At 57.5% G+C, this 27,721-nt stretch overlaps 1 protein-coding gene across 1 annotated transcript in view; it reads right to left on the reverse strand.

Annotated features, from left to right (window-relative positions):
* TNR (tenascin R) overlaps positions 1 to 25,383 on the reverse strand; it is a 63,496-nt gene extending 38,113 nt beyond the window's left edge. The window contains exons 1-6 of the mRNA XM_045838607.1: positions 24,841 to 25,383; positions 21,991 to 22,467; positions 15,423 to 15,686; positions 12,146 to 12,261; positions 9,848 to 9,998; positions 4,662 to 4,931 (exon numbers count right to left, since the gene is read on the reverse strand). Coding sequence (XP_045694563.1) covers positions 4,662 to 4,931; positions 9,848 to 9,998; positions 12,146 to 12,261; positions 15,423 to 15,686; positions 21,991 to 22,467; positions 24,841 to 25,336 — 1,774 coding nt within the window. The 5' untranslated portion in view covers positions 25,337 to 25,383. The remainder of the gene's footprint in view (positions 1 to 4,661; positions 4,932 to 9,847; positions 9,999 to 12,145; positions 12,262 to 15,422; positions 15,687 to 21,990; positions 22,468 to 24,840) is intronic.
* Positions 25,384 to 27,721: the final 2,338 nt, after the last annotated feature.

The following is a 27,721-nucleotide window of genomic DNA, read 5'->3' on the forward strand; positions in this document are numbered from 1 at the left end:
CTGGGAGGGGCCCGTTGTCTGTGCTGAGGGGACCGGGCATGCGCTGCTTTGACGTGCGGGCGCCGGGCCAGTGTCCCCCAGCTGCTCCCGGGGAGGACGTGGGCGCGTGCCTCCCTCTGCGAGCAGCTGCTGGGGGCGACGAGGGCTCCCTTCAGTGATGTGAACTGGGCGAACCTTCAGGCAGACGTGTGTGTCTGCAGCCTCTTTCCCCGAGGACGGCGCCTCCCTCAGTGTGGCTTCAGCCTCGGGGACGTGCGTGGGTGTTGCTCTTCCGGCACGCGGGTGGAGAGAGGGGCTGGGACCGGGAGGCGCGTGGGAGGGCCACTCCGCACAGCGGGTGCTACTGGGTCTCCCGCCAGAGGATGGGCTGGGGTGAGGCTCTGCCCTGGGCTCGGGGCTCTGTGGCCTGCCCGGGACCGGAGGCAGAGCGAGTTAGGGCTGTGGCTACGGCGGGGTCCGGCACCGGCTCTTCAAAAACCCCAGACCTTGGAAATAACGGTTTTCATTTTCCAGTTGTTTTGTTCGCTTGTTTTTGTTTTGTTTTGCCCGAAGGCCCATGCCCTACATATGAACAGGGGGCAGTGTTTTCTTTGAAGGGACCCGACATTCCCAGTGTTCCTGATGCCAGAAGAGGTCACGCCCGGGGATGAGGGCTTGTTGGGGGGGCCGGGGTGGGGGCCTGTGGCTGGGTGGGGTGAAACGGTCTGAAGCCTGACCTCTGGGAGGGGCAGCGGGAAGGCACCCCTCTGGGGGCGAGCTGGGCTGGTCCCGGCAACCTGTCGGCGATGCAAGGACCGATGTCCAGGGGGGGCCCCGTGGAGGAGCTTGGGGCTCTGGACTCTGGGAACAGCCATGTCTAGTCTCTAAACGACGAAGCAGGTTCAGCCGTTTTCCTGCTGGACACTTGCCTCTTGCTCCCTGTGACCGACTCCCGGGCGTGGGCCTGCTGGCTGTGCGTGGCCAGGCCCTGCCTGCCTCTCAGAGGCCACCGGCAGCGCTGGCGCTGCACTAGCTGGGCCCAGCTGCGCCGCCCTTGTCCCCGTCCCTGAAGCACATCAAGCCGATTCCCTCCTTCACCTCCTGGGAGGGGTGCTTCTGAGCTGCTCCCTCCACGTCCTCCGTTCCACTTCCCCGCATAGTGTTCACGCGCGACGTGGCCCTGCGTGTTTCTTTTCTTCCTCCTCGTCCCGTTCCCCCACAGGAAGGTCACTCGTAAGAACTGGGGTCTCGTCTATCTATCGTGTTTATTCCGGAGCCTCAGCGCGTACGCCGGGCAGTGAGTGGCGTCTGGCCGGTGTTCGGTGAGTGCCTGCATGCGCAGTGACTGAAAGGGCGCGGTCGGGTCTCTGTCAAGTCTGTGCCCCGAGAGCCCCCGGAGACGTCTGGCTAAAGGTCTCAGCGCGGGGCTCCCAGGGGTGCTCGGGATGCGGCGCTGCAGGGACACGAACGGCGTCGCTGAAACGCAGCCGGTCCTGGCTGGGAGGCAGGTGCCATCGAGTCTGAACGTGGAAGGGAGTCCCAGCGAGCAGTCACTGCGGACAAGGGGCGTGGCCCCAACGTGGCGACTTGGGCCTCCGTGTTAGTCTCCTAGGGCTGCCATGACAACCTACCGCAGACCCGGCGGCTGAGACAGTGGGAATGGGCTGTCCCGGGGACTAGAGGTCAGATCGGGAGCCGGCGGGGCCGTGTCCTCATGGGGCCCGTGTGGGGGAATCTGCGCGGAGCCTCTCACTGGTGGCTTGCTGGCCCCTCGGGCACTGGCTGGCTCGTCGAGAGTCACCCCAGTCCCTGCCTCACCTTCACAGGGCGCTCTCCCTGGATGCCGTCCATCTCTGGGCCCAGATCCCCCCTTTCTACAGGTACACAGTCGTCCTGGAATGAGGCTCATCCTAATGACTTCATCTGATCATCTGAGGCCCCCCGTGAAGGTCCTGAGGGCTAGGACTCTGACATCTCTGTGGGGAACACGATTCAACTCTGGACAGGCCTGGGACACTGGGGTTGAAGCAGCAGCCTCTGGCTGGCCAGACGCCCCCGTGGCTGCATCAGCCCCTCGAGGGACGGATGCTCGGACAGCAGGCCTCCCGCGGGCGCAGAGGGTCCCAGGAATTCCTTGAAACGAAAGCCAGGGCTGCCGTGGGACAGGGTGGGGCGGTCCCGCAGGGGCCGCTGGGTTTCCTCGGGCGGCTCTCCCTCTCCTGTCGGCCTTGGGGAGCTCCCGTCGGGGCTCCGCCTCCCCAGAGCAGCTCTAAGACCCCGGCAAACGTCCCGTCCCGCTCACCAGGCGGGAAGCCCATCTCCGTTTTAATTGCCTGTGCAATCAGGGCACGCCTGGTGCTGAGGCCCTCGCCTAGGAAAGCACTTCAGCTAATTTGAATTTGAGCGGAGTTCTGAAAGGACGGAGGCCCCACCTTGCGGGACCGGGCACTGCTCTGTTGCAGCCGGCACCTGCTACCCGGCCCCACCCCTGGCCTGGAAGGCTGGTGGGCAAAGCTGCTGGCAGGTCCCCACCCCCAACGCAGCCCCCTGCGCCTGGAGCAGAGTGGGGCAGGTGGGAGGCGCAGCTGCCCACCCCCCAGGCAGCTCGAACCAGGGCATCAGGAGGCAGTGAACCGAGCCCCAGGGGGAGCTTCCGGGGGGGCACGGAACGTGATCGTCTTGATTGGGGTTTTTCTGGGCCTCCAGCCAGTCCTGCCTCCATCGTGTCAACCTGGACATCGCACATTTGCTCTTCATCCGCTCCGCGCCTGGTCGAACTCCTCATCCGGGCAAAGCACAAAGCAACCACTTTTCAAACAAAAACTACTTTAACGTTTAAACAGAAGGCGGCACCTGCGGCCCACAGGGGACCCCACACCCTGAGTGGGCGGAGTTGCAGGGCTGGGCCTTGAAATCACCACGGGCGGACACTGTGAGAGGTTGTGCCCCACGCCGGGCCCTGAACGGGCCGGGCCAGGCGGGAGAGGAGAAGGGAAGGCAGTGGGCAGAGTTCAGTCCCCTTGTCTGAAGGGTGTGTGCTCAGCCACCGGGCTGCCAGGGCATGCATGTTCAGTGCCCAGTCTGCCCCGCGCCCTGGGTGGGGGGTGGAGTCCGGGCCCGGGGCTGGAGAGGAGCCCCGAGGGGGTGTCTGTCGGAACCAGGCCCTGCCTCACCCTTTGTCCACGTCCACACTCACTCCTTTTAAGGGGGAAGCCCGTTCCCATTCCCGGTGTTCCTTCTGTGTGTGTGTATGTGTGTGTGTGTGTGTGTGTGTGTGTGTTGGGGGGGAAGCCCCATGATAAGACTCCGGGCCTTGGTCTGTCTTACACCCAAGAGGATGTAGCTTGGTGGTGAGTTTTTCAGCGGGACCTGGGCGTGGCCCTCCTGGTCCCCTCTCTTGGGGTGGGGCGCTGCCCCCAGGAGCCGGGCCTCTGCTTCCTCCTCTGTGCTGCACGTCCAAACCTGAGCAGCCCTCTCACTTCCGCCGCAGGGGGGCTTGCCCAGGCCCACAGGGCGTCGGTCTGCAAGCCTGCCTGGCTCTAACGCTCAGCCCCATGCTGCAGCCCAGGGGGCGACATTTTGGCCTCCATCTGCCCTACTCTTTGCCTTAGTAAACGCAGGCAGAGGGTGGGGTGCTGCGTACCATACCTCCCGCCACTCTGCAGCGGGCTCTTAGCTCCAAGCCCAGGCAGGACGCTTGGATGAGAGATTCCCCTGGAACAGTCCCCATCGGGAGACGCTGGTCCTTAGCTCTAGCAGACGCCAGCGGCTTCCCTGCATCCCCGGGACAGCGGGGAGCAGGCAGAGACAGTACCCAGTATGGGACCTCGCCAGGGCAGCGGGGCTGAGACTGAGAATCTGGGTTCGATGGAGACTCACAGTCTGAACACAGGCCCCTGCGGACCCAGCCCGAGTGCTGGGAAGTCTGCCTTCGGGCGGTGCCCGTCCCGTTTGCCCACCAGCTGGCTGGCCGTGGGCTCCGAGGGTCGGGGAGCAGGTGCCCGTGCGGCCTGGCTGTTCCCGACTGTCGGTGAAGCTCCTGAGGAGTCCCGACAGCCGTGGGGGTTGGGGGCGGTCGTTATGACCAGACAGGCGACACCGGCGTGGGCTCCATCCAGCCTGCTGGCTGCGGGAGCCAGGCGTCCCATTAGCCTTTGAGACTGTGCTTACAAAGGGCCACAAGAGTCCCAGAAGCTCAGGCGGAGCCGGCTGCCAGGGTCCAGGCAGGGCTCCGTGCAAATCCAAGGGGTGCCATCGCGGTACAGCCACCACGATGGATTTGCAGAGTTATTGCAGCCATTTCTGCAAACAGCAATAGACACTCCTCTCCCCAGAACTCTCCCCAAGTTGCCATTTGGGCTCGTAATATGGATGAGTAAACGTCTTCGAGACAAAGCTTTCATTTTACAAACGGGAACACTGGGAGCGTGGGGCGAGGCTCGGGCCGGGCCACCAGCCTGGCCGGTGACGGGAGTGCACAGGAACGTGTGCTCCGAGGCCAGGCGCGTCCCTCTACTGGGCTGCAGCGTCCGCGGGGGCCCTGGGGCCTCTCGCTCCTTGCAGCACCTGGGCTGACGTGGCTGCCCCAGCGCGTGTCACCTCGCTCCCGGACACCCCTCTGGCCCCAGCCGCACCACCGCCAGCTGGCTCCTCCCCCGCCCCTCTGCGCATGGCAGCCTCACCTGTCGTGAACTGGGTGGTCGTGGCCTTGCTCTCGTTGGCCCCACGGATGGCGCTGGCCCACACCTGGTAGCGGGAGCCGGGCCGCAGGGCCTGCACTGAGTACTGGCTCAGCGGGGGCTGCAGCCGGAAGGTGGTCTTCCCGCCTTCCCCGCCCTCCAAGCCGTACTTCAGGAGGATGAAGTCGACTTTGGCCCGAGGGGGAGTCCACTCCACGAAGGCCACGGTGTCAGAGACATCTCGCACCAGGATCTGCGTGGGCCCATCGATGACTGAAAGGGAGGGTCAGACAGAAACGGGCGTTGGAGTGATGAGCCTCTGACATCCGTGCTCTCCCTCCTGCTTCCACTGGCCTGGCCGGTCTGGGAGCGGATGCACGTTATTGCCCCATTTCACAGATGGGGAAACGGAGGCAGAGGAAGAAGAAAGCTCTTTCCCAAAGACACGGTTTGGCCAAGGGGTGACTGGCCCTGGAACCCAGGGCTCCTGAGCTTCGCTGTGACCGGGCTGTGGTTTTCCAGTCCTGGCCCTCCCAATTTGGGTGGCGGGGGCTGGGGGGCACTTCCTGGCTTGAGGGGGCCGGCGCTGCTTCTGTCTGCAGATCAAGGGACAGAGCACTGAGACCCGAGCTTCTGGCCTGAGCCCCAGTGCCCAGCTCTGAGGAAAGACCTACGAGTCATCAGCCTATCTGAACACCGGGGACGGCCAGCTTGGCTGCCCCACAGGACATTGTGAGAATCCCAAAGGGGTCCCTGCTTGGCGGTACGAACAGCTCAGTCATCCCAGCTGCCGGGACACTCCCAACACCTGACAGGCATTTGCATTTACGGCATGCAATGTGCCTTCTGGGGAAACTCGCTCTTCTAAAACAAAAAGAAAGACCTCAGTTTTGGAGCAGTCTCTGTTTCCCCACCTGTTCTTGGAGATTCCCGAGCCAGAAGGACCCTGCGGTCACACCCGGTCCCTCTGAGCCACTCAGCACGTGGCCCTCCTGAGCCCTGGCCTCTGGCACGAAGCAGCGGAGGGGACATCGTTGTGGAATGGTGTGACGCTAGGAAACCTGGCTGGTTTCATGGGGGGCCCCCATTCGTGGGTCCTGCACCCCCTTGGGACCCTGTTCCCGTGGAATTAGAGGGTGCGGGTGGGGCGAGGCGAGAGAGTGTAGACGGAAACCAGGAGGAGAAGGGACTCGGTGAGGAGGACGGGCACTGGTCTTCTCCACCCGTGGTATGCTGCCTGGCCCGCGCACCCTTCTCGAACGACCACTCATCCTCCTACAAAGGTGGGCCCGGTCTGCATGTTTACGTTTATTCCGTGACTGCAGCTTTCTGGCTGGAGCGGATTCATATGAATCTTCTTCAAGGATGTGGAATGAGAACCAGGGACTCCGGCTCCCTGGTGAGCTGAACTTGGGCCATGAGAGTGGCTGTGGCCATTCTCCACAGTGTTCACACATCAATGGCAAATGAGAGAGAGAGGGAGTCGGGAAGAGGAGAGAGGGAAGGGGGTTGGGAGGTGATGGCAAGGGGTCCCGGCCATGTGATCAGGGGGTTGCACCTTCAGCCCCAGCCTTGACCGACGGTCAGTCGATCAGTGGGGCCTGTGTACCGAAGCCTTCAGACAAACCCCGAAGGACTGGGTTCGGGGAGCTTCCGCATGCCCCTGTGTCAGCCACGTCCGAACTCCACCAGGACAGAGGCTCCTTGGACCGGGACCTCTGCCTCCGTGTCTCTTCATCTGGCTGTCGATTTGTGTCCTTTAATAATGTCCTTTGTAACGAACCGGTGATCTAGTGAGCACATGGGTTTCCCAAGCTCTGTGAGCTGCTCTGGCACATTAACTGAACCCAGAGAGGGGGGGCCGTGGGGCCCTCCAACCTGTAGCCGGTCACTCAGAAGCACAGGTGACTTCCGACGGCCGTCTGACGTGGAGGACAGTCTCGCGGGACCGAGCCCCCAGCCCGCTGGGTCTGCCGCTCTCTCTGGGGAGGGTGTCAGAACCCAGGTGGATTGTGGGACACCCGGCTAATGTCGCAGAGAACTGCTTGGGGTGGGGAGTCCCCTCTCTCCCCGACTGGAGCTGGGGACAGACTTTTAGGAGCAAATATACAGAGAGAAGCAGAAATGGGTGACTTTGTGGAGCTTTTAGACAGAGAGAGTAATGCGATTCCTGACTTTCCGTTTTTCTGGTTCAAGTCTTTAGGGAGCTCAGATGCATTTCTGGCCCCGGGGGTTCCCTGAGAGGCTGCCCTTCCAGTAAATTTTCTCTTCTGCTTCAGCTGGTAAAGAAAGATTTCTTCCCTGTTACCAGAGTCTTGACTAAGACCGACTTTGGAGTCAGTCCGCCCTGGACCGCCTCCTGCTGTCTCCAGAGTGGAGTGCCTTCCAGAGCGGTCTCAGCCTGACCTTGAACTTCTCAATGTTGCCCAGTTGGGCCTTTCCCAGGTCACCCCACCTTTTTTCTGGGTCTAGCCCAGGCCTGTTCTCTATTAAGCAGCTTAGGATTTGGGGTCTAGTGCCAGCCAGAATGAAAATCACCGGACCATTTTGGTGCCACCTGGTTTGAAGTTGGAATCGAAGTTTGTTTTTCCTATTTGGGTCAATCATGTGATTGAACAGAACACATCCAGATGTTTCCAGCGTGCTGTATTTAGTGGTTTTCGATAACTCGGGCCTTTTTAAATTTTGTTGAATTTGATCATGAGCTAGGGAAATGGTCTCCTAGCTGCTGTGTAAGCATAATGCCTGGAACAGGTAGACACTCAATAAATGGGTGTTTGATAAGTGGGAGGAGTGGATGATCCTCTCTCTCCAGGAGAAGGAACTGAAGTTCTCCTTGCGGGGGTGGTGGGGGGGAGATGTCACAGAAACTCAGGTGACCTTGTGAGGCTTTTATCCTGCAACCCTTCTCATCCCCCAAACCCCAGTCTTAATGCATTGCCCCTGTTAGAAGGTGATGGGGCGCCAGAGTGCTGTCACTGCAGGAGGTCTTGTAATTTGCATTCCCCAAATGACCTGCGGGGAAGAAGCCAGTTGGAGGGCCAATGAGGAGGCAGGACTTCGCAGGAGGGGGCTAGTGTAGGTCAGACCTTCGCAGGAGGAAATAATTAAACAATCATTGTCTAAAAATAGCAGGCAGCGTTGGGGAGCCAACGGTATTTTCTGTGGCCGCGCTGGGATTCGGTCTTTCCTTGGCCGCTTGGTTGAGCTATCTCATTCCAGCCGGGAGGTGTCAGCTCGCCTCCCCTTGGCCCCGACGTCTAAACAAACACAAGTCCCGCCCGCAAAGTGAGCTGGAATGAACAGTCTTCCTAGCGTTTCTTTTCATGGCTCTGTACACAAAGCCAAAATATCAACTAGGACATTTTTTTCTGAACTGGAAAAACACTCTCCCTTGCTTTACCACACATTTCTAGATCTGGAACTTGGAATTGTTCACCTCAAGAAATTTCCAAACCTCCCAAATCCTGCAGACTTTGTAAAAATGTGGTCTTAGAGGAAGACCGAGGGTTGGACCGTCTTCCGTGCGTGCGGCCAGCCGTCTGGACGGAAAGCGCTCTGCAACCGCGATGCTCTCCTGCGCCCCCCACGGCCCCGCCTTGGGCCACCTCCTCCCTGCAGTCTGTGGTCTGCTGCCGGTCCTCCTCCGCTGTCCAGTCTCGGGGACGGCCGGGGGCCCTGACACGCTCCACGCCAGAGAGGAGAATCCACGCTCCTCAGGAAAGACCAGCTCTTCGGGCTGCAGGTGACCTTGGGGAACTCTGGCCCGCAGCACCTGGGCGACCCCCACAGAGCCCTTCCAGGTTTCGTGGCTGTGGACTCTCTTCTCGAACATATCTGGATTAGAACACTGGTTGAAAAGCCTCTTTTGGGGGGAAGGAGAGTCCCCTTCTCAAAGCACAAGCTCTCGACAGACCGACCGGCTGTAGAAAATGTAGAGCAGATGAGGATGAGGCCGCCTGGGTCACAGGGGTGATGGGTGCGGGGCGGGGGCGGTGCGAGCAGTTCCTGGTGGCCGGGCAGCCGCGTCACCCTGGCCTCAGGGTGCCATGCGGAGGGGGCCCAAGGGCTCTAATGGAGCCTAATCAAATTCCAGAGTCGTTTCAAACCAGTGTTTTCTAGACAGAGCATCAGCCCCAGCGCCTGAGGCTGTTTAGTTTGGATCCAGGGAGCACAGCATGAGTCACTAACACATCCTGTCTCGTTTCGCGGCATCAGGGCTCCCTTTCGGGGCCAACTCGCCCTTCGTCCGGGGCCCGTGACCGGCTTTCTTCCATGTCGATTCTGTTTATAAAAACCGAAGCTATGCCAGGGCGCACCTGTCTTGTTCACGGACAGGGAAATGCTGCTTAACCTCCGCATCTCCGTTCCCCCATCCGTAATACGGGGGCCCCAGAGGATACCAGATGCTATGTATAGCTTTTGAAAACGGCCTGGTGAGGGCACACAGGTACGTATCATGTTTACTAATTCACCGCTTTCAAGCCGAGCAGCCTTTGCTAGCCGAGGAAATGCTACGGCAACACTCGGCACAGTTAACCAATCAAATGGGATGGTCTTGCATGAGATCAGCTGTGGGGAGGGCAAGACAGACTTCGGCGGTCCCCTGGAACAGTGGCCCGAGGCCTCCTGGCTGGTTTTTAATGACGAGTTTCCTGCGCTCGCCCTTCCGAGTGTGTTCTCGGAGCACAGTGGCCGTGCCAGGCACACACTCACTCTCATCAACACAGTGCGATGCCTTTCTGCGCTTCATCTGACCTAGTCCTCCTGCCGGCTCAGGGAAGGAGGCATTACTGCGCACCCCTGTGAAGTGGATGAAGGTTTGGGAAGGGTTGGATGCCTTTCTCCAAATCTCGCAGTGGGTCCCAAAGCTCACAGTACTTGGGGCTGACGAATGAGACCTCCCGACGAGTGAGTTTGGCAGCAACACGCTGGAAATCGTAACAGGATTTTCCCCGTGGAACACTCTCCCGGGTTGCTGTGCTTGCGAGGAGAAGCCAGCGGAGGACGTCCCGCCCAGCACCTGGGTCAGGAGCATCTCCATCTGCAGGCACCGAGGTCGTTCTCAGCTCTGGGAGACATCCTGGCACCCCCACGTCTCTCCAGCTCCGGGCAGGCCTGCAGCCCCTCCTCCCGAGGGGCCCAGGGGCACCTCCACCTGCGGAGGAAGGAGGATGGGAGGCACTCACCGGTGGAGACGCTGGCCGAGGTGGGGGGGCTCCGGGCCTGCTCCTTCAGAGCCACCACGTTGACGATGTACTCCTCCCCGGGCTTCAGGCCCGTCTGGTTGAAGGAGGTGACGTCGCTGGGGAGCTGGGCGATCACCCCTCCTTCGTTGTTCTGGGGGGTGGGGGGGAGGGGGGAGAAGAGAAAGCAAAAGGAAGTCACTGGGAGAGAAAGGTGTCGCACGCACTGCGTGTGCATCGTGCTTTAAACAGTCGGGCCGCTCCTCTTCCCTCCGTGAGGACAGCGAGCGCCTGGGGGCAGGGACGACCCCCAGCGGGCTCGGCGAGGGGCCACCTCTCTCAGGGGATTTGGCAGGTGGAGAAAATCAATTTTCAAGGACATTTCTTTGGCCTTTCCCAAGTCTGCTGAGTTTGCAGGTCAGCAGGCTGGCTCTTGCCAAAGATGGAACGTTTGATGGTTAGGGTTGGCATCTGTCAGACTTGGGGGCATTCGTCATGAGGTTGGAAGAGCCCTGGATGTGCGTAAACAGCTCTGTGCACACCCACGACACTCGCCAGACTAAGGCATTTCCAGGATTTTTTTTTTAAATGAGCCAGAGATATTATCTTATGTCTGGAGTTTCTCATGGTGTGACTCTGGGTGTGAATTCGTCAATGTGTGGTTTCCTCTTCATCCTAAGGAGCTAAGAGTCTGTGCCACAACCAACTGTAGGTGCAGGGAAAGGAAAAAGGCAGCATGGAACAGAAAATAATATGGAGGAGAGAGGAAGGAGACAAACTGGTGGGAGGGAAAGTAAGAAAGGTCAGTGCGATGATGTTGGGCCCCAGGTTCATTACCTGCCTGCCTCCCCGCCTGTCTGTCAGCACACACTTTCCGTGTGTGCCCCTGAAAGTGGCAGAGCAGGGAGGACTGTTCTGTGACACCGTCCTTCTCCCCTATTCTCTGGGCTCTCTTCAGGCTGCCTGGAGTGCCATGTACGAACTTCACAGCCACCCTCCCAGAAATCGGTATGGAAAGTGCGGCCCAGTGACCTCGACCTACAGATCACATTCATTTTATGCGGCCGTGTGTTTGACCTTGGCATGCCCTAGCCAGCCCTTATTTTTCACAGGTTGAATGTAAACCAGGCAAAGCTGGCATTGTGTTTTCTGCCTGGGCAGTGGGGTGCCACGATTTTTTCTGTGTTGTTATAAACCCACCTGCCCGCTACACTTCACCGGCTGTTTTAACACAAATAAGACAGTGGGTTAAGTATGGCATAGAATGTCACATAGATGTATTGAACTTGCGATGGTGTGATTGCACACGAGAGGGAGGTGCACCCTGGTACAGGGGACACAGCCTTGGAATAGGAAGTGGACACCAGGTTCCTGGATCAAGCCTGCCACCAACTAGCTGTCTCAGTTCAAGTTCACAGAGCCTTGTCTCTATAAACAATACAGATTGGATGTAAAATGGAGGGTCTACTCTGTGAACTTGAAGGTCTTCTGTAGCTCCAACGGCCCGTGCCTGTGAGAATGGCGGAATCACAGTCTTGTTAGCCAGGAATGTGTCGTGTACCATTAAGTCTGATGAATGACCGGACAAACGCTCCTTGATGTTGAAAGATGAAGCCGGAGCGGGGAGTGTGATTGGGCATCATGGCCCATGAGTCCTGGGGTTCGGAAGAATGTCAGCGGGCTTGGCCAGTCCCAGAAAACCTGCACGAGTCGGGGGGCCTCTGGCAGTTTGGGAGCGTTCGTTTTAGGGTTAAGAAAATAAAACACTGCTTTAGAGAATGGAAAGGAATCTTGGGATACTTTAACTCATAGAGACTAATCATGGAATCTGTTTAAGAAAAATCGTTCTCAATGAATGGGTTACAAAAGGTGCTTCTGTGGTGGGTCGTGCGCCTGTAGAGGCCGAGACCCCGCAAGCCGACCTCCGGTGCCTCCGCGGGCCCAGACTGAGGCTGTGGGCCGACCACATGGCTGGTTCAGGTGGGCTTTCCCTGTGGTCCCAAGACAACCCCGAGCTGTTGGAAGGTCTGGTATTCAGACTCACTAATGACCACAGTCCGGGAAACCTCAGAGCCTTCTGAGCACAGGGCTGGGCTGGTGTCTGCTTCCCAGGCTCAGGGTCATTCCTGCTGATTGTCCCCCGCCATGCCTTCCAGCCCAGCCAGCCACAGAATGCCCCGCTGTGTCCTCAGGGGTGGAGGGAGGCACTGGGTAGTGCCCTCCTCCCCGCTCCTGGCCCCACGGAGGGGGTGAACGTGCCCCAGAAGGCCGCTGGTTTAGTGGTCTGACAGGCGGGGCTACCTTTGGAATGAAGCTGATCTCCCAGCCATCGAAGGAGAAGGAGAAGGGCTCCCACTGCACCTCCACGGTGGTCTCCGTGATGGTCTTGAACTGCAGCCCTCTCGGAGTGGAGAGATCTGGAACACAGCAGTGGGGGCGACCACGTCATGGCGGTTGTACGGAAGTGTCACCGGGGCTCCGACCGGGTGTGCTCCCCATGCCGTGAGTGTGGTGGGCGATGCATCTGCTCCACATGGTGGTTCCCAGGGGCAGGGGCGGCCTGCTCCCTTGTGGCCTGGTGCCAAGTCTTGGAGGAATCCATGAGCCAAGGCAGCCCAATCTAATCAATACTTATGTTTTCTATTCCACAACACCTTATCATGAAAGTAGGAAAGTCGAGCCTTCCTCTCCTTCCTAAGGTGGTAGATCTCGGCATCGAACATAGTACCTTCTTCTGGGAACCTGAACGCTATCTTCGGAGGCCGCACGGATTCCTGAGAGGTGACAGGATGGCCAAGGTCGGCGTTCCCTTTCCACGCCCAGGAAGAGGGAGGCACCGAGTTGGCTGGAGGAGTAGAACCCGCCCACTTCAAAACAAAGGTGGGGATGCCTGCCTTAGCCCTCTGATGGACGGCGAGAGTGTTTCGTTCGCCCAAACCACCACGTGTAGGACGGCCTGAAATTGCCACGTCACGTCCACAAGCAAAGCACAGCCACACACCAAGGCCAGGGCAGATCCTGGGGTTTGGGCTCTTATTTGACCATCTCCTTCTCTCCAGCGGTTCCTCCATGATTTCTCCCTTCCCTCCCTCTCTCGCCTTTGCCTCCCTGCTCTCGTTTCCTTCCTCGCCTCCTCCCCCTCCTCCTCCCCCTCCGTGCATGCGCACACGCTCGCACAGGCACGGGCAGGGTCAGTGAGGTGGACGCTCGGTCGCCCTGACGTCCGCCGGCGTGGCTTTTCCCAGACCTGCGAGGCGCCTGCTTCCCACCGCGGCTTCGCCTCCGTCGGGATGTTCCCGCCGGGGAGCGAACAGACTCGCGTCCTTCCTGGGTGGAAGCCCTCTCCTGCTTCTGGGTGGAAAGGCAGGGCTGGTTCTGAGCCCACCTGAAGGCGTGCCAGGTGAGTTGACATGATTTTGTCCTTGTCACCTGGGAGTGTGCCTGAGGGGATGCCCGGACTTGGCATAAGAAACGCCACAGGAGACGGAAAACCTCGTCACCGCGGGGCAGGAGGGTCAGGGACGAGACACTTGGGAGTTGGGCCAGGCCCTTGCTGCGGTGACTCATCCCGGGGCAAGGGCAGGGGGACAGTGGCAGATGGTGACCTGCCTCTCCATAACCAGAGCAGGTATTTAAAACCAGTTCTCAGGCACCAGAGGAGTTAAAGAAAAAAAAAGGTCACATATAAACAGAGCTAATCACAGACATACCAACAAAGTCGGCATTCAGAGGAAGAGTCCGGTACGACCCCAGGATACATTATCACCGGAAAAGCGAGGGACAGGGTGACTTCTTAAGTCCTGTCCCCGCTGCCTGTCTCTATCCTGGCACCCTTCAAAGCTCAGTTCGAGTCCTTGCCAACTCCGGGAGAGCTTCCGGTCAATTCTTTCTGCAGTGACCTCCCCTTTTCCTGAATTCTCTCGGTATTTGTCACCCAAATACCATCTTGTCGTTTGAGAATGACACAAATCGGGCTCCAGCTTCTTATCTCATATTTAATGATAAGATTTTCCGACCCAGGGGCCTCTGGGTCACGGTCACTCCTTGTCCTGGTTCTCTGCTACTGCTACCACCTCTGTGGCATCATAAAGTACACATTTGGCCTTGGCTGCAGGTTCCTGGCACACTGCTCCTAGAACCCTCAGAACCTCTGGACTGGTAGGAGTATCTTCTGTATGATTGATTATAAGATACCCGGTAGCTGGGGCTCCTAGATAGCTGGTCTCTAGAAAAATCCAGGCATGGTTAGAGGCTTGGCACCTCCCAACCTCCATGCCCAAACCAATCATGCCTCCACAGTCGGCCCCCCCTAAGGAGCCCTGAACAACGGGGTTCAGAGAGCTTCCAGGCTGGGTGACACAGGGAGGTGCAGGGAGGTGGCATGGCCAGAGAGGGCGGGGAAGCTTCACGCTCCTCCCCCTACGTACCTTGCCCTACACGTCTCTTCATCTGGCTTCACCCTGAGTTGTATCCTTTATAATAAGCTGGTCAGTAAAGCGCTTTCCTGAGCTCTATGCACTGTTCTAATGAATCATCCAATCTAAGGAGGGGTTGTGGGAACCCCTTGAGTTTGTAGCCAGTGGGTCAGGAGACCCGGTGAGAACCCAGGACGTGGGGCCGGCACCCGGAGCGGGGGCAGGTCTCGGAGACTGAGGCCTGAAAGCATGGGGCCTGCTGCTACGTCAGAGCTGAACCGAACTGCAGGTTGCCCAGCGGGCGTCTGAGAGTAGCCGTGGTGTTGGGAAAAATGATCGAAGAATTCAGAGGCGCATAAAGAAAACAGTAACAGTGGCTTCCTGGCTCCTTCCCAGTCTACTCCCTAAAACAGTCAATGTTAATAGCTGGTATGTAATCATTTACAATTTTTCTGTGCTTAAATAAACCTATGCAATATAGATACACACCTATAGGAGTTTTTTCTTGTTAGAAATAAAAAAGAAAAATGTCCATTTCTTGTGGAGAGCAGTTTACTTGCTTCCTCTCTGTCTCTGTCCCAGTCTTGCTCTGTTTTCTCCCCAATGAATTTTTCTAAACCGTGTCCTAGAACCCCAATTTTATCATCACAATGGGCTGGCGAGCTATTTTGCTGAACAAATTATGCAAACTCTCTGAGAGAAGTGGGTATGGCCAGTTACGGCTTCAAATAAGATTCTTGCCCCTTACAAGGCCATCTATAACACGCCATGCAGAACGTGCTTATCACGTGTCCCCATGGTCAGGTCCCCTGGTTTGGGGTCTCTAACAGGAATCAGTCTTTATAATCCTCATCTCTCCTCGTCTTCCATCCAGACTCTGCCTTAGAATGGGTCAGGACTGAACAAGTAAAGGACTTGGAGTCCTTTGGCTCTGGTACGGGCAGAGCTGCCTGGGTGTGGAGACTCTGCATCGGAAGTGCCTTTTTGACGACGTGCCCTTTCCTAAGTGGGTCACATCAGGAGCCTGTCCCCCCCCCCGAGCGGTGACGATTGCAGGCGTCCCCGAGGAGTTAAGAAAAGACACTGCACACTCTCACGAATGCTCATGGTCTCATGGAGGAGGAGGACAGAACAATGAGGCAGGACGGGGAGATGGTACGTACGGGTGGCCACCTTGGCCGTGATGGGGAGGCTGAGGATGTTGCTAATGACAGCGTGGACGCTGATGTTGTAGGTGAGACCTGGCTCCAGCTCGGTGATGGTGACGCCACGCCACTCCCCGGGCACCCGCTGCTGGAGCTGGAGGCCCGCCGGGGCCGTCGGCTGGTAAGAGATCACATATTCCGTCACTGCCATCGGCCCGTCCCACGCCAGCGCAATGGACCTGTCGCTGATACCAGCCACTCGCAGGTCCTCTGGAGGGGCAGCTGCCGGGAGGCAACACACAGACAGCATGAGCTCAGAGGACTGCCTTCCCCGCCCGCGGCTCGCCCCGCTGCCTCCCCGCTCGCCCCACGCGCCTGTCTGGACGTTCTGCCCGGCCCCACGGCTCAGGCGATTCCTAAGGCCCTTGGGGGCGGCTTCCTGTCTTCTGTGCTCGGTTCTCCCGTCTCTAGGGGACCCAGCTCCTACGGACTCTCGGAAGCTGACTGTCAAATGCTTGGGAATTTTGCAAGACGGTAGTTAAACACGGCCGTTGTGACAGGTTACTGCATGTTGTGGAGTATGTTTATTGTGCACCCGAGTATTTGGCCCAAGCTTTCAGGAGAAAAATCTCTCATTTTGATTTTTCAATTCAATCATTTATTGTTATTTAGATACTTGTATTTTGTATTATAAAGGAGTTTTAGAATTTAGTTTAAACATTCGGATATCGTTATGCTTTCTAGAGTTAACACTTTTAATCCATAAGCAAAAATAAGAAAATTAAAAACATTTATCTAGACACGGAATTAGTACTACCCGTGTACTACCCATCCTTATTTTTGCCTTGGAAATTTAGGCAAAAACTGTGTATTATACACGGCAAAATACAGGTGACAGGTAAACTTAGAATTAAGTAAATTACACTAAAAACATACTCATAAATACTCAAAACTCATCACTTTCATATTATTTCACTACATTTTACTATTTTCTGTGGCCTTGAAGTAACCCACACCTGCTGTCTCTCTCTGGTAGAAACGCTGACTAGCTGTGTCCGTCTGCACAGGGCCCCGCCCACCCCGCGTGTGGTGACGTCACGTTGGCAGTTTGAACCTGGCCTCGGGGGGAGTGTTTACACCATGGAAATTGGCGAGTGCTGCAAAGCAAGGCTTTTTATTTTTTCCTTCAGCGAGCTAGTTATTAGATAGTAGCATACCAGTGGCCAGAATTTTTGGTAGTTTAATAAACTGTCACCAGATTACCCTGGAAGACAATATTTGATTTTGCAGGAGGAAATAAAGGCCTGTTTCCGGTTATCTGGCAGAATATAAGACACCAAAACAATAAGCCCTGGATATCACGGACTGCTAAAGCCACTCAATACTGCCTTGTTGGATCCTTTTCTCTGTTAAAAAGAGGCTTGAAGTTTTGAAAGAAGTGTAACTTGTACGAAACTGGTTTAATTAGCCTTGATCTTGGGGATGATGATAAAGAAGCATTCTTGATGGTATTGCTTTTCTTTCTTGTTCAACTGCTATTTAAAGAATCACCAAAGATTAGACCTCAGTGAAATGGTCTTTCATGTATGGTCCTCTTGGGAAGGGAAGATCCAGCCAGGAGTGTGGTATCAAATCATTGAACCTTTAAGACCAATTAGGAGGCTAAGTCCCGGGCGCCTGTAATTGGATCTGCCCACAGATGGAATCAGAGATTGGGCCAATAGTTAAATAGTCATAATTAACTTATAAATTTATATGCAGGGGGAGGCTTCAGCTAGTTTAAGAGTTGCCACTGGTTTTGAATTTCTCCTCTGAGAATTTTCTCTTTTAATTTTTACAGGCGCGTGGGATGGAGCCAGCTGCTGGCCACAGGCCCACTCTCCAAGAGTGCCTGGCCCTCCGTGGGGCTCACGCATGCACCCCCAGGTCCTCAGCAGCGGCAGCCAGGAGGGGCCCGGACTCTGAGGGAGGAAATTAAGACCACGTGTTTGCAACACTGGGCACTGGCTTCGATTTCTTTGCCCCAAAGTGCTCATTGTGGAAAACAGTCTAGACAGCAGAGCTTCCGGAGATGGCAGATGTTGACCGAAACAAAACATTAAACATTTACTGTTTACATGTATAAGGCTAAGGAAACGTAAATTAAATTTAAATAATTAAACTCTCCGATGGTAATGTAGGAGCACACGTCATTCCTAATTCTGACGTTATCTGTGTCTGAGCTGCACTGGGGTGCGGGGGGACACTCGGTGTGGTTCCTGCAGAGCCACTCCGGGGCCGAGGGGAGCTGAGCTGAGCTGAGCTGAGCTGCAGAACCGTGAGAGCAGTTCGCACGGTCGCAGGAGGCCCTTACTCGGTGCCCGGCACCACGCTGAACACTCTGCGTGGATTATCTCGCCCCACCCTTCCCCAGCACTGCGGGGTAGGGACCACGACTGCCCGGTTTCATGGGTGAGAAACAAAACTCTCTGTAAACGCAGGAGCGAGCGTTTGAGCCGGCAGAACAGGTCCAACGGGGGTGTCCAACCCTCGGCCCGCGGGCGGCACGCGGCCCAGGGTGGCTGTGAATGCGGCCCAACACAAAACCGTGCATTTACTTAAAACATGATGAGATATATTTTTGGTGATGATGTGTCGCAGTGTGTTTAATGTGTGGCCCGAGACAACGCTCCTTCCTCCGGTGTGGCGCAGAGACGCCAGAAGGTGGGACGCCCCTGGAGAGCCTCTCAGCCAGCAAACAACACCCCTTACATTTGCATGGCATTTGCCAGTCGCTAAAACATGTTCAGATGTACATTCTAGCCAGAATTTTAAAAAAAATCCTTTATAGCAGCGCTGCGAAGCCGACGGGGCAGCTATAAGGATCCCAACTCTACAGACTGAGACACCGAGAGCCGGGTTAAGGGACCTGCCCAGAGTCAGGGAGCTGGGTCCTGGGAGAACCAATTCTCAAGTCCATTGCGTCTGCAGCCAGTGCTCTGTGCCCTCCCGTCCGTGGATGCGGTGGGTGTGGTCCTTCCCTTCCGCAGCCCGCCAAAGGACACCAGGTGAGAGGGTGTTCCGGACTGTCCCCCAGGAGGCGAGCTCCAGCCCGGTGTGCATCGCAGGGGTGAGAAACGTCTTTTTAAACAGCTTCCCTAGTGCTGGTCTCCTGTGACTCAGCACATGGGTCCCAGGCTTCCTCGGCGAGGCTTCTCCCGTCACGGTGACAGAAATGGCCATTGCAAATGTCAAGGCCGCAACAGCTCTTGGGGCCTTTGGGACAGGTCAGTACTCCCTTCCGGTTCCTTCTTCCAGAAATCAAAGCTAATAATGCCAATAGAGGATGGTCCAAGAGGAGGATTTTAAAGTAAAAAAGAGATGCAGATGGATTTTTTGTCTTTGACAACTTCACCCGGCAAATTTTAACCTTGAGACCTGAGGCTGCGGGTATACATGGCCTTCACTCCTGCCGGGGAAGCAGCGCCGGTGAAGAGCTCCTGAGGGCGGTGTCTCGGTGGGGGGGGCCGCCCCCACCTGCCCGGTGGCTTAGCAGCAGCTGTGTACACGGGGTGTCAGCAATTCACGTGCAATGCAAGGATACTGAACTAGAAAGCAAGCTGTGAAGGAGCCGTGTGCCTTGTGCTCTGAATTCTCGGGGTGGGGCAAGGGGGACGTGCAAAGCAGTCTGAGGTTCCCACTTTGAAATCTGGGGGAGAGCGGGCAGTTAGAAAGTAATAACCTGTGGCTTGAGGAGCAAACGTGCCACGCTGGCTGCTTGGTGGGTTTGCATCGATTTCACACCCAGGTGGGGGAGCGGTAGAATTAGTCCCGGGAAGTGTCTCGCTCTAAGGAGTGAGTGACGACCATCAGGTGCTGATGGCTGGGTCTGGTGGCTGTGCTGGCTGGCAGAGGCTGCTGGTGACGGCTCCTCACAGGTCTGACGGCATCCAGGGGGCAGGGGACCGTGCTCTGCTGGCTCTTGTACCCCCTGGACTCATGGGGAGTCTTGGCCAGCACACTGATCAGCTCCCACGGGAACCTGCTTCACCGGGCGGGCAGGTGTGGACAATCCGTTTAGTGGGTTTGTCTTCTGCCTCCCACATCTAGCTCTTTCCATCATTTGACATAGCCTGGCTTTCATATCAAAAGACAATTTCTTTGTGTACGTGGCTTTTCAAACATTTTTAAACAATTCTGCTCTACTTAGCATCCCGGAGAGGATCAAAGAATGCTGGAAGGTGGTGGGCGACCAGCATCCTCTTTCTCGCTGCACCACTAATTAGCTGCCTGGCTCTGGAAAAATCTCTCTGTCTCTCCGGACGGCTGCTTTTTACATCTGTGAAATGAGAAGTCCAGAGCCGCCGCTAAGGCCTGTTCTAAGCGCTCCTATTCACGACTTTACCTTCACGCAGCCAGAGAAAAGGGGCAACAAGACTGAGATGCCGCCCCATGGCCCGCTACGAGTGGAGGCCAGGGCTAAGAGTCCCACACAGTGGCGTCCTGAGCACTACACCGCATCACCCTCCTGCAGCCCGTGGGCTGCAGGATGACACCCACATGATGGGCGGCTATGGTCCATGCCCTTGCAAAGAGGAAGGGACGACAGAGAGCAAGCCTGTACTGTGGACCCCCATGGTTTCACCTTCCTCCCTCCCACCGGCGAGGGCAGCAGGGACACTGGCCTGTGTGCACCTGGCCGGAGATGTCCAGCGGTGGACACATAGCCCCTCCCACAGCCTCCTCACAAAGATCAGGCCGAGGAGCAGTTTAGATAACGGCCTAGATGGTTGTGGGCAGAGACCCGTGGCGTTCGGTTTAAAAGGCATAAGAACAGTGCCTCCCGCAGTGCCTGGTGGCTCCAGGGTTGCCATAGAAACAGATGGAGATGAGGTAACTGTCCTTCCTCACATGCTTTGGAACCTGTCATTTACCCGGGCCTCCAGAAGTGTGCCTCCCACAGCCTGGAGGGGACCTGTTGGCAGTGGCGTGGGCTCCTGGCTTGGCCTCTGCCTGGGTCGGCGACCGCTATGCCGACAGCCACTGAGTCTTCCCCGGATGGCCGGGAGGGGCTGTCTCCAGTTCAGTCTGGGCCCTGGGTCAGGCTTAAGGCTCTGTCTGCAAAGGGACCTGCCCCTGTAGAAAAGCAGGGTCAAGATCACGGCAGGTACGGACAGCCCAGCCACGAGCACTCCCTCCGAAGCACCTGCACGACAGAAGGGCCACGGGCACAGTGGCCCCAGCGGACCCTCAGCACCCTCGGGTGCCTCGCCCCATGGGTGGGAATCGGCCCCCTCCCCCAGCCACTGCCTGGTGACTTCAGATTCTGAAACACGGAGGTCGAACTTCTTCATTAAGAAGAGTTGGTGTGACATCTAAGCATACTTTTATAAAGATATTTCCATTCAGAAAGCAAAATTAGGAGGCTCAATAAGATCACTGAATATGGAAAAAATGAAGGGACATGGAACTATGTTTTCCCTAAGCAGTGCATTATTAGTTGTTTCCTTGTGATCACCCCCACCCACCCACAGCTGTTATTGCCATGGATCTTCTGCATCAGATCTTCGTTTTGGGATACCACCTTTGTATCGGTGCCCGGGGCGGGGCCCACCTGCTGCGTGCCATCTGGACAAAGGAGGTCACAGCCTTCTGACGCGCTGCCCTGACTGTCAGGATGCCAGGGGCTGCTGGCAGACCTTAGCACTTTACTCCTGTCTGCACCTAACTCCTCACCTACACACACACTTTTCCCATGAGGGCGCTAGACTGTTTCATCAACCAGCAACACCTGGTGACGTGTAGGCGCCTGCCTGGCTAGTCTGGTTGTCGCCGACTCACCGGCCATCTCAGGCGGCAGTGCTCAGAAGGGCTTGTTGTGGGACATGGGGAGAGGCAAGGCAGGGTCAGTACTTTGCCACGTGCAGTGTGCACCTTTTCACCCAAATCTTTGAGGGGAAAAATAAGGATGCACGTTATACATGGGTAGTACCTGAAAATACCTTGTATCTCTTTTTATGTTTTGTACTTAATTGTTATGTAAGATTTCTTGTACCATAATATGTGCAAAAATAAAGGCTAGAATTCCTTTATAATACAGAAACCAAGTATCTAAATATAAATAATTGAATTAAACAATGAAAGCAAAAGATTCTTTTCCTGAAAGTTCGGGCCGACACTGTGGGTGCGGGACAAGCCCGCGAGCCCGGGGTTCACGGCAGAACGTGGTGTTCTGGAGCCGGGGAGGGGGCTTGCGGACACCCTCTGCATTGGAGCGGCCCTGCCCAAGGTGGTCCCACGGCCTGTCTCCCCACTTTCCTCCGCCTCAGGGATGGAGGAATGGGGTCACCGAGGCCATGGCCTTCAGTCTCAGGGGTCAGACCCAACTTGTGGCGAGAGCCTGACCTTTTCTGCCCTCCCCCCGCCCCCCATAAGTCTGCCCCATCAGTGGCGACGGGCTGAAGAAACCAGCTCACTCGGAAAGCAAAGGAACACGCCCCAGCGGGGAACCATGTTTGCCCCGACCCCACCTTCCCTGCCGCGCCTCTTGCCCTCTCCCGTTAGTGTGCTGGGCCACCCGCGCCCAACGCCCGGGAGCCCCTCCTACCTGCCGAGCAGTCCGGGCCCTGGTAGCCCTCGTCGCAGAGGCAGAGGCCCTCCCGGCACTGCCCTCGCCCGCTGCAGGCGTTCGGGCACCGCCGCTGGCCGCAGTCCTCCCCGACGTAGCCCTCCTGGCACCAGCAGGTCCCGTTGGCGCAGGTGCCCTTCCCCGAACAGTCCCCGGGGCACCTGAGCGCGCTGCAGTCCTCGCCCGTGTAGGGCTCCTCGCAGACGCACTGCCCGTCCACGCACAGCCCCCGCGAGCTGCAGTCCGCGGGGCACCGGAGCTCGGAGCAGTCCTCGCCGCCGTACTCGCCGTCGCAGACGCACTGGCCGTCCACACACGCGCCCCGGCCGGAGCAGCCCAGTGGGCAGTAGGGCTCCGAGCAGTTCTTGCCGAACCAGCCCTCGTGGCAGACGCAGCCGCAGGACTCGAGGCTAAAGTTGCCGTGGCCGCTGCACTGAGGGACGTAGTCCAGTTGTCCTGCAACGGTCAAGGGGAAGGTCAAAGGGCAGCAGAGGCTCCCCCTGAAAACGGTGCATGGGGAGGGGCGGACAGAGACCCCCTCTCACTGCCCGGTCAGACTGAGGCCGCTGAGAGTTAATCGCAGCCTGTATAATCAGCTTCGTGACTACCTCCCCGAGTCTGGGTTGCCTGTGCCGAGCACAGTGCAGGGGCAAGGATGCGTGAGCTCGGGGCCCTCACGTGTCGGGGGCCCACCTTCGGTGCGCCCCAGCCTGGCTTCCCGAGGAGGAGGCCTTAGCTGGGGATTCACGTGAAAGTGACTCATCAGAAAGTGCTCCCAGGAAAAAACGGTGGGGACAGGGGTTGTTTGGGGAGGGGAGGAGCCCAAGCCAGATGCGTTGTCAGGCACAGTCCCCCTCGCGGTCCCTTGGGTTCAGTCTGGCAGGGTGCCCTGGTCACGGCGCAGGTGACACCTCACTGAGAGTAAAAGGCCATCCCTGGGGGGTGTGCATGCTCAGGCTCTTCCACTGTCTCTCTGGGCAGGTTGAGAGGGGTCCCACGGCCCGAGGACGGCTCCTGACAAAGGCACCCAGGTACGGTGGGGACAGAAGGGGACCCGAGGGGGTGTAGGCTGGGCACTGAGCACGCTATGTAGGGCAAGGTCGTACGTGCTGTAGCCCCGCCCTGGGCCTCTCCTTCCTGCCATCCGACTCCCTCTGCTCATTCATCACGACTCAGCTCCAGGGTCATCTCAGACGCTCCCACAGCCTCGGTCTCATTTAGTCACTACTCGCTGTGATCCCTTTAGGAGTCTGTGCTTATCTCTGTCCCGGCCCTCGCCACGCTGTAACTACAGCCGCTAATTTATCTGGCTAACATGAATCAAACAAACTTATTAAGCAAACACAAACCCAGTACCTGCTCGACATCCTCCTCTGCCCTTGGCCTTGGGGATATGAAGTGCATAAGCTATATCCTGTTTAATCCCGTCACTTCAATCAGCCCCCACGGCCTGGAAGGATGCAACACTGACATGGCTGAATGTGGCTCTTGCTCGTAGATTTTTCCGTGTCTGCCAGGGAGCCTGGGGGAGGCTGGGGAAAAGCCACTTACGAAGCTGCCCTGCTCCGCGGGCAGCAAAGTGCCCATGCTCATGGACACACGTGATTTCCCCGCATTCCTGGCTGGCTCCATGGGAGAACCGACCTGACAGTCCTCCCCAGCTGGAGACTGGACTCTCTTCCCTTCTGCAGACTACGTACAGTTTTGGTTGGGAAGAGGAGTGGAGGTGAGAAAACCCACAATGCACGTCATTACTCGAAGACCACCCCTTGTCTGCGTGCATCTCGGGATAAACGTGTCTGCTAGCCCGCTGGACACGGGGGCCGTCCGGGCCGCCTCCTGCTCTCACCCTGCGAGAGCCTGGAGACATTAGCAGGGAAAGCTGAACCCGAGACTGTACAACTCCTCTTCCTAAGGAGCGCACGGCCTGACTCTGAGTCCCTTCCGGGTGAGGGACAGTGTGCACCCGAGGGTGCAGACACAGCTCCTGTGTTCTGTGTGGGGGCCCTCCAGTGACGGCTAGTGCTTGTACAGGGCGCCCTGGACGCCCGGCTTTCACCTGAGTAGATGCTGTTATGTTCAGTGACTCCTGGCCGTTCCTGTCTCTCACTGTTTGTCGGTGGGGAAGGAAAGGCACTGGCCACGGAACTTGCTTCAGGACTAAGCCAGTAAGTAGCAGAGTCGGGATTGGAACTCAGGAAGTCTGGCTCTGAAAACCTAACGACCCCTATCAGAGACACACAGACAGTACTCATAGGAGTTACTCATCGGGGGGTGGGGCGGCTAGAGGAACCTTCCTGAACATTCAGGGGCCGGTGGGATAAGTTCTGTGAAGTGTGTGTGCATGTGTGTGACCAGGTGTGTGTATGCGTGTGTGCTGGTGGAGGGGCGGGAGCCAGAACTTCCACCTTGCCGGGGACAATGGGGACCGGTCCGCAGAGACCTGGGTGCCTATCCTTTACTCAGATGGGAGAAAAGCTGCGACTGAGTGAGCATGGCGCCTGCAGCCACCAGTCCCTCGGGTTACCACGGATACCTCCAACTCAACAGCCTGTGAAAACCAGGGATGAGGGCAGACAGACACCAAATCCCCCGCTCACCACCGAGGCTGCTGTGTGGGACCCGGGCACTGTTACCTGACTCAAGCCCCACCACCAGGCTCACGTATTTCAAACTGGCCAAGGGAGTGGCGATGAGAATGCTGGTGCTGAACCCGTGGGGAAGGACCGCCTTTCGATCTTGGAGGCGGTGCAACAGACAGCTGCAGACTGGGGTGCCTGTCCCCCACCCCCCTTCCCCACCTGAGGCCCCTGCAGGCCCCGGCCCTACCTGTGGCGGCGCCGTCTTGGCAGCAGCTGCCGCACTGGTCCCGCAGCACCGACACCTCCCTCTCCAGCATCTCGATGCGGCCGAGCAGCTCCTGCAGCACCTGGGCCGAACCGGCACACGGGCAGGCCTGTTTGGGGAGTTTGATCTTGTGGGTGAAGGTGACCTGGCTCCCCTGGTCGGAGGTCTGGTCCGGGCGCTCGGCCGGTGCCTCGTCGTCCGCACTCACCTCCCTCTCGGCGGAGGCCTCCAGCCCCGAGGAGCAGAGGCCGTCCAGGGGCACGTTGACGTTGTACTCGTGGTTGAAGGCCACGGGCGGCTCTGCGTCGGAGGCGTTGTAGCCGGCCACGCCTCCCCGCTCCTCCGCCGCCGGCCGCTGGCCCCTCTCCACGGGCACCTCCAGCTGACACTCCGAGGGCTTGAGCATGGAGCCCAGCAGGATCAGGTTGACGCCCAGGAGCACGTTCCTCAGGACCCCCGTCTCCCCGTCCGCCCCCATCCTCTCTGCAGAGCCCCGGGGTCAGCGCTGGCCCGCGGCACACAGCATGGGGCTGTCGGGATCTGCAAGAGAGACAGGGCTGAGATGGCCTCTGGGACCCGTGCATCACCGGGGCCACGCCGGGTACCGCCCCGCAAAGCCACCGAGCGGGCTGCGGAGCACGTTCAAGGGCGAGGTTGGGAAGGGACAGGAGCTGACAGGTCCTCAAAGCCCAGAGCTCTGTCCCCTGGAGGGAGGGATCCCTGACACAGTCACGGCTCCTGCGGAAGAACAGCTGGGTTTCCCAAAGACTGCTCTGGGACGCACGCGTCTGGGCCCCGTGGTGGCGGGTGGTCCCAGCCAAGAGAACGTGCGAGGGCAGGGGCCCCGGGGCGCCGTGCAGAGGCCACTTCTCCCAGGAAGACTCAGAGCTTCCTTCCGCGGCTGCGTGAGAATGAGCACGAAGTCCTTATGGAGCCTCAGGTGCACCCTCACATTTCCGCAGCCGAGTAGGGGCCCCGCCAGCCACTTCGGAATAACTTATTAATTCCTCTGATCTCATCTCTTCAATACAAATTGACTTTGGAGTAACCAACCAGGCAGATAATATAGTTCCAGGTAATTGTGGTTGTTAATAACCCTTGGGTACATTTGTGATGATCTGGGACTGTGCGAGCTGAACTTTCTTTTAATCTTCTCATTAGTGTAGTCCCAGCGCTGTGTGATCACAGGGGTCCTTTCTTCCCAAGTCCTGTTTAAATTGCTAAAATAATAAATCGGCCCCTCAGCTGGTCACCTCGCCACAGACAGCCGCAGAGAACAAGACATTTACTGGAATGCAAATCCATTGCGCAGAAATCGTGTTTCTTTTCTACTTCCCACGTGGAGGAGAAAAGAGGCTCACAGACTTTGGTTCTAAAGGCGGTGTGAGGGCTGCTGAGAAGGGGAAGGACCAAGAGGGGATGAGGCGAGAGGAACTTTGGGCCCGAGGGCAAAACCGCAAGGGGAGCAAACTCGCGCTGAACGTTCCTGGTGTGCAGACCGCACCGCGCCGCTCACGGGTGACCTTAGTTGACCCTCAGAACAGCCCTACGCTGGACGTGATGATCGTTCCTGACTTATGATGGAGGAAATTCTGCCTAGAGAGGTCGAGGTTTGAGTGCAAAGGTCAATGAAGAGCTGGACTCCGGAGCCAGGCTGCCTGGGTGCAAACCCCACTCCTTTGCTTTGCCTTCCAGCGGTAGGAGGTCATTTAATGTCTCCGGGCCCGTTTCTCCATCTGTAAGGTGGGGATCATGAGTCCCTGCAGCCGACGGAACTGTGGCGACGACTGAGTTGGGACCTGTGTAGCATTTAGCTGGAACCTGACACTCAGTAACACAAACAGGCACTGTTCGCACAGAGGCAGAGTAACTGTTCCGGTCCCCGTCCCATCTGGGCCAGATACAGCCTGGTGACCACTGCCAGGGCTTTCTGTTCCACGGTGGATAAGTGGTCACTGCTCAGAGACACGTCCACACGCCAAACCCATGTTATGACCTAGGCCCTGTCCTTGAGGAACTGGCCTCAGTCTTGTGGAGGAGACAGAAACACAAGTAAATCTCATGGCAGTGCAATGTGATCATTACCGTGACCGACAAGAACACGGAACACCCCGGGGGGGCTGCGGTGACACAGGCCCCCGTGCCGGGAACAGCAGGGAAACCCACTCCGAGGGGGTGGGCCGCCATCCGTGCCACTGGCCGGGGGTTCCCGGCCTGGCGTCCAGACACGTGGTGGGACTATACTGTCCAGGGCGTGATTCCATCCATAGCAACACCGACAGCCAGCTGGGCATTCACCAGGCACCAAGATAAGTGTTTTCCTTAAATTATTTCATTCATTCCTGACAACGACCACATGAGAAAGGGAGGAGTGATATCCAGGAGCCGAGATATTTAGTAACTGGTGGGGCTCCGGCAACAACCAATCAGAGCAGCCGTAAACAACCAGTGGGGCCCCGAGGTGATTCCACTGTGACAGTAGGTCCTCCTCTAATTTCTGTTGTGGACACAGAGCTTCAGGAAAGGCCAAGGAACTGACCATCGAGGTTCGATGATGGACCTCGAGCAAGCAAGAGGAGCCCAGATTGAAGCCGGTATAGCCAGCCATAGTCTATACTCTTTGAAAACATTTTTTAAAAAATTGACTTTAGAGACAGGAGAAGGGAGGGAGAAAGAGAGGGAGAGACACATGGATGTGAGACAGCAAGATCAACCGGTAGCCTTGTCCAGGCTGGCGCTCCGACTAGACTAGGGACCGGACCCACAGCACAGGCGTGTGCCCTGACCATAATTCGAACCTGCGACCTTCCCGCGTGCCGATGCTCCAACCAGCTGACCCACACCGGTTAGGGCAGTCAATACC

The sequence above is a fragment of the Phyllostomus hastatus genome, unplaced genomic scaffold, assembly GCF_019186645.2.
Source record: "Phyllostomus hastatus isolate PE091 unplaced genomic scaffold, TTU_PhHast_1.1 phas_contig_283, whole genome shotgun sequence".
Taxonomy (NCBI): Eukaryota; Metazoa; Chordata; class Mammalia; order Chiroptera; family Phyllostomidae; genus Phyllostomus; species Phyllostomus hastatus.